Source organism: Halteromyces radiatus, assembly GCF_025201355.1.
Source record: "Halteromyces radiatus strain CBS 162.75 chromosome Unknown BX664scaffold_4, whole genome shotgun sequence".
In the NCBI taxonomy this organism is placed as follows: Eukaryota; Fungi; Mucoromycota; class Mucoromycetes; order Mucorales; family Cunninghamellaceae; genus Halteromyces; species Halteromyces radiatus.
This window is the reverse complement of record NW_026251690.1, coordinates 2,559,008-2,571,154: the sequence shown is the minus strand read 5'-3', so window position 1 is coordinate 2,571,154 and position 12,147 is coordinate 2,559,008. Positions and strand designations below refer to the sequence as shown.

The window sequence follows — 12,147 nt, the reverse complement described above, 5'->3', positions numbered from 1 at the left end:
ATAAATAAATTATTTTTTTTTTCAAAATATATTCTTCACACTAATAAGATAAAGTCAAGATATGACGATAGATAATAAAACGATAAATGATGGATGACAGTATAACGATAACCACGATGAATAACATTAAACGTATAATTTGTTAATCCTTTTCATTTCATTAAATACAAAACATATTTAAACAAGATAAACAATAATAATATATATTTATTTCGAATCTAAATATGTAATTGGTCTATAGCAAGCATTCAATCCTTTGTAAATACCTTGTTCTACAAAAAGATCATGATCAGTGAACCCAATAGTAATATGAGGCCAAAAAGCCTATTGTATAGTTTAGAGAAAAAGAAGGGATAAGTATAAAATAATCATTACCATTTGTTCCTTTTCCCTTACATGTGGATCAAATAAAGATGGATTGCCTTTCCTAATATAAAATAATCTAAAGATACTTTCTCGTAACTTGATCAAAGAAGGTGATGAGATAATGAGTTGATAAACCACATGATCAAAGTTATTTTCTTTTTGTATGACTTTGCCTAGACATACGACTGAGAATATACTGGATTGAATCTTATGTGATTTTGCCAAATGGTTGAGTTCATCTATGGTGATATTTGTCGATGTTGAGAGTATACGATATTCTGGTGGACTAATAACAGTAATATGTGCCTCCTCTATTTGATCCAAAAAAAAAAAAAAAAGAAAAGAAATGATTAATTTATTTATATATCCTTTTGTTTTTATAGAAGGAATTTACGTCTAGATAAAAGAGGTTGTTCTGTCGAATTGAGTATTTCCAAGATAGGTTCTATATATGTATAATCTAACTGCATACCTAACCAAGGCATATCTAGAACACAAAGGAAAAGAAAAAAAAAAAGTACCGATTGAGATATGATCAATACACGAAGTATCTTTTTTTTTTTCTCTCTCTTCCTTACCAAGATTATGTTCTTCAAAAGGAATATTACTTGTATCATGAATGTGTCTTGAGATGGGTACAGAAGATCCTATTAAACAAGGGTAGTCAAGGCAATATAAATATATATATAGGTATGACATGTAAAGTCTTTGGTGTGTATACCTTGCCACGGTATACCAAGAGGAGAATGTGGAATATCAAATACTACAGGAACAAAGTCATTGTAGATACAATAAACATATTGAAGAGAAAAAAGAAAAAAAAGTATCAAACAAAGCATTCATATATATAGAAACTGGAAAAAAAAAGAAAAAAAAAAAAAAAGAAAGAAAAGAGAAAGTAAAATGGATAGGAAAAACGGGTCTTCCATTAAAGTCAATTCCCCGCTTAAGAAGATCTCATGATTCGGTAAACATAGTAAAAGAAAGATTTTATTATTAAACTGATAAACTAAAAAAAAAAAAAAGGTATAAATATAAAAATAAGAGAAGGGTATAGACAAAATAAAATAAAATAAATACTAATAGATAAAATAAACATATAAATAAACAAAGACTATAAGGTTGCAGACGATTCCAAATGAGTACAAAGTCGAGACAGGATCGCATAACCTTGTTCAATTTGTAAAGCTTGATACATAGACGCCAGCGTTTCTGTTGCTACTTGAAAAGGTGCAGTTTGTTGTTGTTGTGCCGTTCTGATTTCTTGCATCCACCTTGTATAATATTGTTGTCCAACTCCAAGTAAATGTTCTGATAATAATCCCAAACAAATTGACCACATTTGTTGTTCCTGTTGATCGGTTGTTCCTTCATCCTCTTTATCTTGTTTCGATGATATGTTATTCTTTTCATTCCTTGTTTTCTTCTTTGAAAAAAAAGAGGATGATTGTTGTATATCCATTCGATAAATCATATGTTCGTACAAATTCTTTTTGTTGTTGTTGTCAGCCGGAACCAGAAAAGAAGTTTGACCAGTCGTAACACAAACAGTCCAAGAACAACTAGAAGACAAACCAGGTTGCATCAACGAGGCCAAGCTTGGTGGAGGTGCGGTACTAACGGCCAAACAAAGACGCTGAATATCTTCGGCCAACAAAGGATCGATGTCAGGTTGGAATACTCGTGCATAGAGATGATGCATCCGTTCTTCATTTTGGCGCGCATTTTCTTCAAACACGTTTTGAAAATCTTGTACAAGTTGAACCACCTTGATGTTGCATTCTTCTTGACTAGAACAAAATAAATGAGGATGTGACTGAGGTCGATGTCGACGACGTGATTCATCAATAGTTGTTGTTGTTGTTGCTGTTATTGTTGTTGCCTTATCTGCTGAGCTTGCTGTTTCACTTGAATGACCCAAAAGTATAGAATGTCGTTGTTTTCGAAACCAGTTTTTAACATGATTGAATAATCCAAAATGAGTTTTTGTTAGACTAGGTTGAGATGACGGTACTGTTGCTGTTCCTTGTGCTGCTGCTGTTGAAGATGATGATGATGATGATAAATTCGCTTTTCTCTTCTTTTTATTATTACTAATGATCAATGGATACCAACGATGTCCATGATGTTCTGAGATAGTGGAAGGTGGTGATGTCGAGGAACAAGTGGATGGTTGCGCAAGTGTTGTAACAATATGTTGAATACGATCTAATTTCCATTCCGTACGTAATGAAGAAAGTGCATGATGAAGGTGATGTAAATCATCATAAACCTGACTTGACCTATCCAATCTACTACTGAGTCCATGAATGGTTTGTAATAATTGATATCTTTCCATATCATTTTCCAATTGTCGAATTTGTTGTTGTTCCAAAATTTCCCAATATTTTTCCTTGATTGCTTTCAATTTAATATAAAGTTTTTTGGTATGCTTTTGTTGAAAAAAATCAGATATTGATGATGGATGAGTGGATGTTGCTGTTGAAATAGAGGAAGATATATTAACTGGAGGTGGATTCTCTAACGTGGTAGTAATTTTTCTAATATGTCGATGAGCCTTTTTGATCATGTTAGTAAGTTGTTTTTGTTCCTTTAAGGTCATCAGTCCAAGATGGTGAGATTGTTGTTCTTCAGCATTCAAGTAGAGTAGATCGCGATCAATAGAAAAAAGAAGATGTTCATCTTGAGTGGTCGTCGTCATTACTTCTTCCCTTTTTTTTAAAAAAAAAAAAAGGAAAAAGGAAAGAAGAAAAAATATATAAAAGAAGAAAAGAAAGAGAAAAAAAAAAAAAAAGAGAGAAAGAGCGCCTTCTATTTCTTTTTTTATATTCATTCTTCTCAGTGTTACAGATTTCATTTTTTTTTTTTTTTGACATGTCATGCTGACTTGGAATTCATGAAAGAGAGGAACAAAGTTTGGGAAACATGAAGATCCTAAAAAAACTGGATTTTGGGGGGGGAGAGAGATCATAAAGGTTTTTTTTTTATTATCATTATTATTATTTGATTGATTTCAAATCATAGGAGTCATATGGATAAATTGTAATAAAGTAGATGAAAAAGATGAAAAAAAAAAAAAGATGAAAGAGATACAATAGGAAACAAATCTTACTTTTATCCTCTCCCCCCGCATTAAATCTAACTTTCTAACCACACCCTGTTTTAAGCTCCGTGTACTGGGATTTTTACTTTGATATACCCCCCCCCCATTTCCACCCCCCCCCCTCTCCACAAGGGAAGTAAACTATCATCATCCTATAACATTTTATTTCTTTATGCCTTTCTCACATTTAAAATCACACAATCAAAATTTCTCATTCAAAGCGTCTTTATTTTGGTTTTTTTTTTCTCCCTTGCATTTTTATTTCACGCAACAAAGAAGAAGAAGAAGAAGAAGAAAGGTACAACCTTTATGCACGATGACATTCTCCATAAAAGGAAACCCGTTGTTTTTCTTTTTTTTTTTTTTTTTTTTGGTGACTCCCCCTTCTCTCCTTATTTTTTTTTTTACTTTCATACAGCAAAGTAACTAAAAAAAAAAAAAAAGATAAATAAAGAATAAAAATCAAAGCCCAAAAAAAGTTTAATCCAAATCATCGGTTCTCTACCTCCTTGTCTCACCTATTCTCTCTCTCTTTTTTTTTTTTTCTTCTTTTTCTGTCTGTGAGCTATCATATGTGTATGTGTGTGCGTGTGTGAATGTGTGTCATTTATTGATGATATGTTATGATAGGACCGTGCACGTGTAATCTTTCACCAAAAGTAAATGAGCATGTATATTTTATGTAAAGCAAGGAAAAAAAAAATAAAATACTTTATCTATAAGAACAAAAAGAAAAAAAAAATACATCATTCTTTTTGCATGCAGCAAAAAACAACTAAGCATGACGGATGCTAAATGACGATGATGGGGAGTCATCACTGAAAAACATCATTATTTTTTAGTTGACTGTTTTACGCGGGAAAAACATAAACCTGTTTTTTTTTTTACGAACAGGGGCTGTTAAAATAAAAGGGACAAAGTAGGGGGGTGTAACTATGGGTATGATCAATGGAGAAGACAAAATACAATGCATATTGCGGATAAAAAAAACAAAACATTAATATAAAAAAAAAAGAGACAGAGAAAAGAAAGATAGTTTATTTAATATATACAGTATTCATATAGAGAGAAGAGAGAACAAGAAAAAAAAAAAGAGAGAACAAGAAAAAAAAAAAGGTATTTGATAAGTATGTATAAAAAATAAAAAAGGTAATGAAAAAAGGAGATAAGATTGAATGAAAAAAAAAAGAAGAAGGGGTATCATATACACAATGTAAATATAATGAATAAAATAAAATATCACACTTAATAAACTAAAAGGAATCAAGGTTTTCGTTGTTGAGTCAATGTTGAAAGATTCTTCATGGCTTGATTCATTTGATTTTCCAATTGTCTTCGAGATGCTGTATGTTCACGGGCTTGTCTAGCAACTGATTTTTTTAGCGCGTCCATCCGTTCCACCGTATCGGTTACAGATTGTTGTAAACTTTGTCTTGATTTAGCTTCTTTTTCCATACGAGCTTCCAAACGATTAATCCGATCCATCCATTCATCCCATTTGGCTAATATAGGTTGATTTTGTTGTTGTTGTTGTTGTTGTTGTGATGTTTTTTTGGAAACGAAAGGAGGAGATGCTGACATTGTTGGAGAAGGAGGTGTACGACGTTGATGTTCTTGATATCTTTTCATAAATGAATCCAATCGAGTCATAGTTCTTTCTTGGGTAAGTTGAATGTCTTGTCGTTTACTTCGTTCTTCTTCTAATAATGTTTCCAATTGCTTCATTCGTTCATGAGCACGCGCCTGTTGTTCCTGTAAGGTCTTGTGGAACATTTGTACGAGTTGTACCATACCAGACTTTGATGTGGGAGATGCTGATACCGATGACCTGGGTACTTTGGATAAATGATAACCATGAGTTTGTATTGCCGTAGTAAATGAACCTCCAAGTGGTGCCACTGATGATGACATTTCGTTGTAATAAAATGGAGTACTTGTTGTTTCGATATTCGGTTTGTTGCCATGTTTGATGAGTCGTCTTCGTAATACATAATGTTTCTTTGTATTTTCATTTGGTGGTAATAAATGATTCGATGATGGCAGAGGATATGGTTTGCCTGCAGTCCAAAGTTTCCCTAATGATATAAATAATGAGTTCATTATTATCTCTTTTTTCTTTTCTTAAAAAAAAAAAAACGACTTACCAGCTTCACTTTTGAATTTGATATTGATATCTTGAATAGAAGAATGAGTAGTAGAAGAAGTAATAAGATTGTTGTTACTATTGTTCTTGATAGTTCGTGGAATTGATTTGTTCTTTTTCTTCTTGTTGGACAATAAAGAAGTAGATCTTTCAACATCAGTCATCCATTCCATAACAGCTTGTTCCTTTTTGCTGTGTTGATGACGTCGATCAGAGAACCATTCAGCTAAAGCATTTTGATCGGGTTCAATGGCGGTTGCGGGACGAGAGATAATGATGGACTTGTTGGTTGATGATGATAATAATAGTGGCTGTGAGATAGGTGATACATTGGGAGCAGTAATAGTATGTTGAAGACTAGATAAACGATGACGTTCAGCGGTAGAATTGGCCAACTTTTTCAATAACCGAGACCTTGGTGGGAATTCGTACTGTTCCTGTTCAGAAGTTAAAGTCTGTGGCACCAGAATTTCTTGACTTCCATCAGGATAACGCTTGATGACAGCCTAAAAAAAGAAAAGGAAATTATTATATTTCACACAACAAACTTCCTTTTTCATCCAATTTTTACCTTTCGATTGTCACCCCAAAGCATAAATGACCTAGGTTGTCTTCGTCTTACTTGAGCCATAGAAGCAGCCGCTCGCGCAGCAATTCGTCGTTGTGTTTCCTTTTGCTCATCACTGAGTTGTTGTTGTTGTTTTGTTGTAAATGAAGCACGGCCCGTGCGTTGTTGCGTTGCGCGCCTTGACGTTGTTGTTGCAGCTGATGATGTTGGTATAGGTGGTCTTGTAGTTGATCGATTTGTGCTGACGTTGGATGTTTTTCGTTCATGCATCAAAATGTGTAAATAATAATACAAAAGATGAAGGGGGTGAAAAATATATATTTATATTTATATATATATATTTGTAGATAAAAAAAAATATGGTTGTATGTATATAAATATATATAAAGTGTTTTTTTTTTCCAAATATAATAAGAATAAAATACAAAAAAAAAAAAAAAGGGAAACGAGGAGGGGAGAGAGAGAGAGAGGATAGATGACTATATATCAACACGGGAAGAAGAGAAAGAACGTTACTGAATTCTCTTTCTCATCTATGAATGGATAAAAAGGTTGTAATAAAACAAAAAAAAAGGGAAAAAGAGAGAAGAAAAAAGAAAAAGGAAGAAAACCGTTTGTATTTTTCACCAAAAGTATCAACCCAAAAAAAAAAGAAAAAAACAAAAATTGAAGTAGATATGAGTACAGATGAATGAGGACACTAAAGGTATATTAAAAAAAAAAAAAGAGGGAAAGAGAGATAGAGGGAGAAGGAATGAGGGGGTATAGAGATGACGATAACAAGAAATAATAATAATAATAATAAAACAAAAACAAAAAGAAGAAAGGAAAAGAGAGAGAGAGACAGTAAGAATAAGAAGAAAATAAAAATAAGGGAGACAAAAAAATAACCAAAATAAAGGCGGAAATCGAAAATATAACCTTAAAAAGGTCAATACGGGTCAAAGTTCCTTTTGGTATCATTTTTGACACGGGGCTAAGAAATAGGATTCAATACAACAACAACAACAACAACAACAACAACAACAACAACAACAACAACGCAATAACAACATAATAATAATAATAATAATAATATCATTAAATGATCTCAGAATTCCTCTTTTTTCTTTTTTATTTCCATCATCATTATCAAAGGGTAAAAAATAATAATCAATATAAAACATAATAAATAAATAAATAAATAAAAAAAATGATAGATCCAATCTAATCATGAAGTTTCTGTGGTGTCAATGGTGGAGGCAAAGCAGTTCTACAAAAATGGAATATAATATGTAAGTTAATATTCAAAAATAAACATAACCATTATAATCATCTTCATTTTTTTTTATTTACCCATTGTGCTCTGAAGAGGCTTGGTTTTGAATTGTTTGATTTGAATCAGCAAAAGGATCAAAAGGATCAATTCCACTACTTGGTGCATTAGTATTAGAAGTAAAAAGTTGTGCGCCACTACTACTACTACCACCCCCACTTTGTAAAAACGGGACAAAAAAAAAAGATAAATTTTTATCATTATTAGTATTATTATTATTATATTTTTTTTTTTTTAAAAAAAAAAGAAGTAACTATCTTTTTACCTTGTTGATGATTCCACATGAGTATTTGTCCCAGATGCATCGTTCTCCGTATTAATCAACGTTTCATCCTAAAGAAAATACAATTGTTTTGAATACATACTAACAATACCAATTGTATTATAAAATATTTGGAATGGTGAATTGAGTATTTTTTTTTTGTTTTATTTACCTGACGAGTGCTACGATGATTAACAGCACGTGAATTGTTAGTAGCCGCATCCAATGCACGCCTTTCCAACATGTCATCATAGGCCTTGAATGTATTGACTAATTCTCCATTGGCAAGGATCAATGCAGCTAAAAATAAAAAAAAGAATCATTAGATCAAAGAATATATCTATATTATTTTTTCTACTTACAAATAAGTTCAGAATCTTCACAAGTTTGTAAATGACCAGAGATAACTCGTTGTAGCATCTTGCATTTCCCATAGAATTCCTACATTTTCAAAGTAAAAAGAAACAAAAAAAAAGGGGGGGTGCACGTACACATATACAGACAACAAATTAGTTCCCGTTCCTTCTATTCATTCCCCTAAATTTCCTTTTCAGTACCTGGATTAATTCATTCTTGGTAATATCTTCCTGCGTCGGGTCGGTGAAAGATAAAGTTTGAGAAAGTAACTGAGCATTGTTCTTGGCAATTTCCACATCAGACATGATATCTACTGGCTATATCATTTATACAAGTATACCATATAAAACAAACAACAAAAAAAAAAGACCATATTAATCAAATTTACATCGTAAAACTTATATATATATATATATATAACGTACTTTGTTCAATCGAGGTTGTTGATATTCATTGTTGTGTTTACCACCAGTTGCAGCAGTAATATCGTTCCTTGTTGCTGATGATTGTAACTGATAAGGTTTGAAGAGATTTCCACCTAATCGTCCAGATTTTACAGGTTGTGAGACACCATGCATCACTAATTCATGTACTCTACAGATTGTCCCAAATGCTGGGTCAGTGCCATCATTGCTAACCCAATTCTGAAGACATTGAACTAATTTGCTATGTACATCATCGTTAGAAGCCTTTGAAAAAAAAAAATAATAGTCGATCAATCACATGTTGTCTGCTCAAGTCTTCCCTTTGCTTTTTTTTTTTTTCTTTTCTTCCTTTATTACCTTTTGTGTTGCCAATGTTTCCAAGTCTTCACCAAATGATTTCGCCGCAAGCTGACCTAAAATCAAGTTTAAGTTTAACAGAAAAAGTCTATTTAATAAAAAAAAAAAAAAACTCATATCTTCCATTCCAATCCTGTTCCAAGTCGTATATATTTCTTGTTACCTTTGAACTTTTCCCGACAGTTTTCCGATAATGCGTTTAATATCTAAAATCATTATATACATAAAAAAAAAAAAAGTAGGTTGATATTAGTATCGAAAATGAGGTGATTGATGTAGGCGTCTATATAAATATTGTATGTGTGTATATGTATGATGAAAATCTATTTTCACCCTTTTTCCAAATATTCTCTTTTATATATATATATTATTCTTTTCCATTTACCTCCAAAGAGATGACTTGAGTATTGACATCATTGGCCAACATCTTTTTCTGTAAAAGTTTTCTAGCTTCTTTGGCACCAAGTTCGGAATTGTTAACCACTTCACATATTTGAAAGACGAGAGCCCAATCCACTTCTGTTTGATTACTATCAGTCATCTTCTCTATAGAGATGATGAACAGTAATAAATAATAATAATGCAGTTAGTTAAAGTCGTGATTGTATAAAAGATGAAAACATAAAAAAAAAAAGAAAGAAAGAATATATTACCGATGTCTTTGGTAATAGTTGTAGGAGTAATTTTCTTTGAAAATAACGGCATTATTGATTATTAGAATGAATTTTTGGTGTGTGAGACTAAAAAGTTAAGAGAATCCGTGTAGTGAGAGAAATCGAGAAAAAGAACAAAAAGTAAAAATGTAATGCTACTGCCAGACTTGGCAAAAAAAAAAAAAATCAAATCGGAGAGTAAAAAGGGAGGTTGGACATTTTTGATGGCAAAAGACAAAATAGTACAGTGTAAGTAATAATAATAAAGTTTCCACAAATAAGTTTCACGAAAAAAAAAAGGTTTTTATTTCGTTGTGATAGCTATATAATGATTCAATTCAAACAAAATAAAATAAAAATAAAACATCGGGAAAATATATGATTCATCAAAAGGAGTTCATCATCATCATCCCCTATTTTATAAGCACAAGGAAAGAAAAAAAAAAAAGAAAGAGTGCCGCGGTTAATGCATTCTAGGATGACAAAAGTTACACTGGTGGAACAATCATAGATAAGCAATCGAAACCAACAAGAGAAAATCTTACATTTTCTTCTTTTTAATTCATAAAAATCGTGATGATCACTTGCCAAGAGAGATTTACTTGAAAAGGGAATTCGTGTCACGATGATTACTGCTTTGTTTGGTTTCCTGGCTTTTTGTCTATCTTTATAGTTTGACAATAAACAATGAATGAATGTTACTTTTATCTTTTAGTATCATAGCAATCATATGCCAAGAGATCATATAATCTGACTAATTAGAGATAAAGGAGAAACTTCTTTTTCTGTTTGAATAGTAATAGTGAAGAACGTTTGATACGATTACTCTTTTCAAATGTGTAAAGCCAATGTACCAGCAAATCTTTTTTTTTTCTTTTTGGATTATTCATCATACATATATTCGTCATCCAATTCATTATATGATCATCATGATGTAAAAAATTACTTGTCCACATATTTTCATTATAAATTTTACATACAAAATAAATTGATTTCAGTAAATCTACAGGATTACAGTATGTTGTTTATTATATATGTAAAAAAAAAAAAAATCAAGAGAGAGGAAGTAGGAAAAGAAAAAAAAAAGTCTATATAAGAGAAGGGGGGGGGAATATACAAGGAAGAATAATACATGAAAATAAAACTAAACTAATAATACATGAATATTTCTATAAGAGATTATATTTCATTTCTATTCAATCAAGAATTAGGTACTTGAGGTAAAGGAGTAGTAGGAGGAGGACGTGTTTCAAGAAGACCACCAGGACTACGGAATACTTTGGAAGAATCTACCATCATATCTTGTTCAAAATCAAATAAATCATCGGATTCCCATTCCTTTCGAGTATAAATGTTTGTAGTCGATGCCTTGTTATTGTTAGAAGCCAATGTATCTAAAAAAGTATAATTATTATCGCCAGGATAATTTTGTTGTTGTTGTTGTTGTTGTCGAATAGTATGATGTTTCATAAGAGTGGAAAATGATCGTGATACACCATTCTTGTTATTATTATATGTCTTGGGTTGAGGAGGTGGAGAATGAGGAGGTTGCATAACACTATTACTAGAAGATGTAGATGGAGTAAATATTGTATTCTGAGCCAACGATAAATGCGCACGAGAACCAGCTGATGACGATAATGTTGTTTCTGAAGGTATACTATCCAATGATTCAGTCGATAATCTAAAAGGGCGTAAACTTGGTGATAAGGAAGATGATAATGGAGTCACAGTGCTTGTATTGGATGAGGATGCTAAAGTTGGTGCCCGTTGTTGTTGTTGTTGTTGTTGTTGTTGTTGTTGTTGTTGTTGATTGTCATTCAGATCCAATCGATTTAACCATTTATCAAGAACACTACAAGATTCATCCATGGTTGGAGGTAGATGAGTAGCTTCGCAAACATGATGCCGTCCAAATAAAGGATCTAAAGTAGCATTAATAATATCTATCCAATGTTGACAACCCTGTTCATGATCAGCATAGAACGTATATGATCGATAGTTTTTACATCGAGATATTATTCGAAACCCATAAGGATGCTGTTTTGAAGATTCCTTTTCTGCCAATCTATAGTGTTTGAGATCAACTAAACCACTTGGTCGTGTATCAGACTATAAAAAAAAATATAAAGTCAATGTTATAATTTATTGATTTCTTTTTTTTTTTTTTCCTTTTCTTCCTTTTACCATATGTTTGTAATATCGTAGTTCAGTTCCAGAAAGAACACAGTAACGTCGATGTCGAGTGGATGATAAGCCAAGTAGACCTGTTTTCCATAACCACCCTTCTGTCGTTCCCTCAGTCATGTACGTATATAATAGTAAATGGTGATAAAAAAGAAAAAGAAAAAGAAAGAAAAAGAAAAAAGGGAATGTGAGAAAAAGAAAGAGGAAAGGCAGAGAGAGGACAAAAAAAAAAAAAAGCGCAGCTTCCCTTTTTTGAAAGTCAAAATCTTTTTTTTTAGGCTTATTTTGTTTGAATCTCCTTCTATCCTATCAGCTACGCCAATTTAGGTCATACGGACAATTCCTTTTTAGAATGACATTTTAGCTCAACACACGTGGATCCTTGACCACTCATCACCACCCTATCATTTA

General features: G+C 32.0%; 5 protein-coding genes across 5 annotated transcripts; all 5 read right to left on the bottom strand.

The window, feature by feature from the left end:
* Positions 1–176: 176 nt before the first annotated feature.
* On the bottom strand, positions 177–1,244 carry BX664DRAFT_333604 (uncharacterized protein). Its single transcript, XM_051545546.1, has 4 exons — positions 945–1,244; positions 761–853; positions 397–677; positions 177–324 (listed from the first exon to the last, which is right to left on the bottom strand). The coding sequence occupies exons 1-4, from the start codon at positions 1,063–1,065 to the stop codon at positions 208–210; spliced, it is 612 nt and encodes a 203-aa protein (XP_051400513.1). The 5' UTR covers positions 1,066–1,244; the 3' UTR covers positions 177–207.
* A 236-nt stretch (positions 1,245–1,480) lies between these two features.
* On the bottom strand, positions 1,481–3,067 carry BX664DRAFT_350044 (uncharacterized protein; the record flags this gene model as incomplete). Its single annotated transcript, XM_051547619.1, has 1 exon — positions 1,481–3,067. One exon carries the CDS (start codon positions 3,065–3,067, stop codon positions 1,481–1,483), a length of 1,587 nt encoding a protein of 528 aa, XP_051400512.1.
* Positions 3,068–4,591: 1,524 nt separating this feature from the next.
* On the bottom strand, positions 4,592–6,620 carry BX664DRAFT_333601 (uncharacterized protein). Its single transcript, XM_051545545.1, has 3 exons — positions 6,184–6,620; positions 5,614–6,118; positions 4,592–5,544 (listed from the first exon to the last, which is right to left on the bottom strand). Exons 1-3 carry the CDS (start codon positions 6,448–6,450, stop codon positions 4,733–4,735), a joined length of 1,584 nt encoding a protein of 527 aa, XP_051400511.1. The 5' UTR covers positions 6,451–6,620; the 3' UTR covers positions 4,592–4,732.
* Positions 6,621–7,243: 623 nt separating this feature from the next.
* Positions 7,244–9,679, bottom strand: BX664DRAFT_333597 (uncharacterized protein). Its single transcript, XM_051545544.1, has 11 exons — positions 9,550–9,679; positions 9,282–9,442; positions 9,060–9,102; positions 8,897–8,952; positions 8,540–8,803; positions 8,315–8,431; positions 8,120–8,198; positions 7,930–8,057; positions 7,761–7,828; positions 7,516–7,653; positions 7,244–7,432 (listed from the first exon to the last, which is right to left on the bottom strand). The coding sequence occupies exons 1-11, from the start codon at positions 9,599–9,601 to the stop codon at positions 7,387–7,389; spliced, it is 1,152 nt and encodes a 383-aa protein (XP_051400510.1). The 5' UTR covers positions 9,602–9,679; the 3' UTR covers positions 7,244–7,386.
* An 858-nt stretch (positions 9,680–10,537) lies between these two features.
* BX664DRAFT_333594 (uncharacterized protein) lies at positions 10,538–11,965 on the bottom strand. Its single transcript, XM_051545543.1, has 2 exons — positions 11,737–11,965; positions 10,538–11,661 (listed from the first exon to the last, which is right to left on the bottom strand). Exons 1-2 carry the CDS (start codon positions 11,854–11,856, stop codon positions 10,750–10,752), a joined length of 1,032 nt encoding a protein of 343 aa, XP_051400509.1. The 5' UTR covers positions 11,857–11,965; the 3' UTR covers positions 10,538–10,749.
* Positions 11,966–12,147: the final 182 nt, after the last annotated feature.

What these genes read in the sequence shown, in the direction of transcription:
- BX664DRAFT_333597 (XM_051545544.1), bottom strand. Translation starts at nt 9,601, where the DNA reads ATGCCGTTATTTTCAAAGAAAATTACTCCTACAACTATTACCAAAGAC. An exon ending in AACAACCTCGATTGAACAAA is followed by an intron (nt 8,432 to 8,539) that starts GTACGTTATATA and finishes TAAATGATATAG; the next exon opens with CCAGTAGATATCATGTCTGA. An exon ending in GCCTCTTCAGAGCACAATGG is followed by an intron (nt 7,433 to 7,515) that starts GTAAATAAAAAA and finishes CCATTTTTGTAG; the next exon opens with AACTGCTTTGCCTCCACCAT.
- BX664DRAFT_333604 (XM_051545546.1), bottom strand. Translation starts at nt 1,065, where the DNA reads ATGTCATACCTATATATATATTTATATTGCCTTGACTACCCTTGTTTA. An exon ending in TTTTGAAGAACATAATCTTG is followed by an intron (nt 854 to 944) that starts GTAAGGAAGAGA and finishes TTTGTGTTCTAG; the next exon opens with ATATGCCTTGGTTAGGTATG. An exon ending in ACAACCTCTTTTATCTAGAC is followed by an intron (nt 678 to 760) that starts GTAAATTCCTTC and finishes TGGATCAAATAG; the next exon opens with AGGAGGCACATATTACTGTT.
- BX664DRAFT_333594 (XM_051545543.1), bottom strand. Translation starts at nt 11,856, where the DNA reads ATGACTGAGGGAACGACAGAAGGGTGGTTATGGAAAACAGGTCTACTT. An exon ending in TACGATATTACAAACATATG is followed by an intron (nt 11,662 to 11,736) that starts GTAAAAGGAAGA and finishes TTTTTTTTATAG; the next exon opens with TCTGATACACGACCAAGTGG.
- BX664DRAFT_333601 (XM_051545545.1), bottom strand. Translation starts at nt 6,450, where the DNA reads ATGCATGAACGAAAAACATCCAACGTCAGCACAAATCGATCAACTACA. An exon ending in TTTGGGGTGACAATCGAAAG is followed by an intron (nt 6,119 to 6,183) that starts GTAAAAATTGGA and finishes TTCTTTTTTTAG; the next exon opens with GCTGTCATCAAGCGTTATCC. An exon ending in CAAATTCAAAAGTGAAGCTG is followed by an intron (nt 5,545 to 5,613) that starts GTAAGTCGTTTT and finishes TTATATCATTAG; the next exon opens with GGAAACTTTGGACTGCAGGC.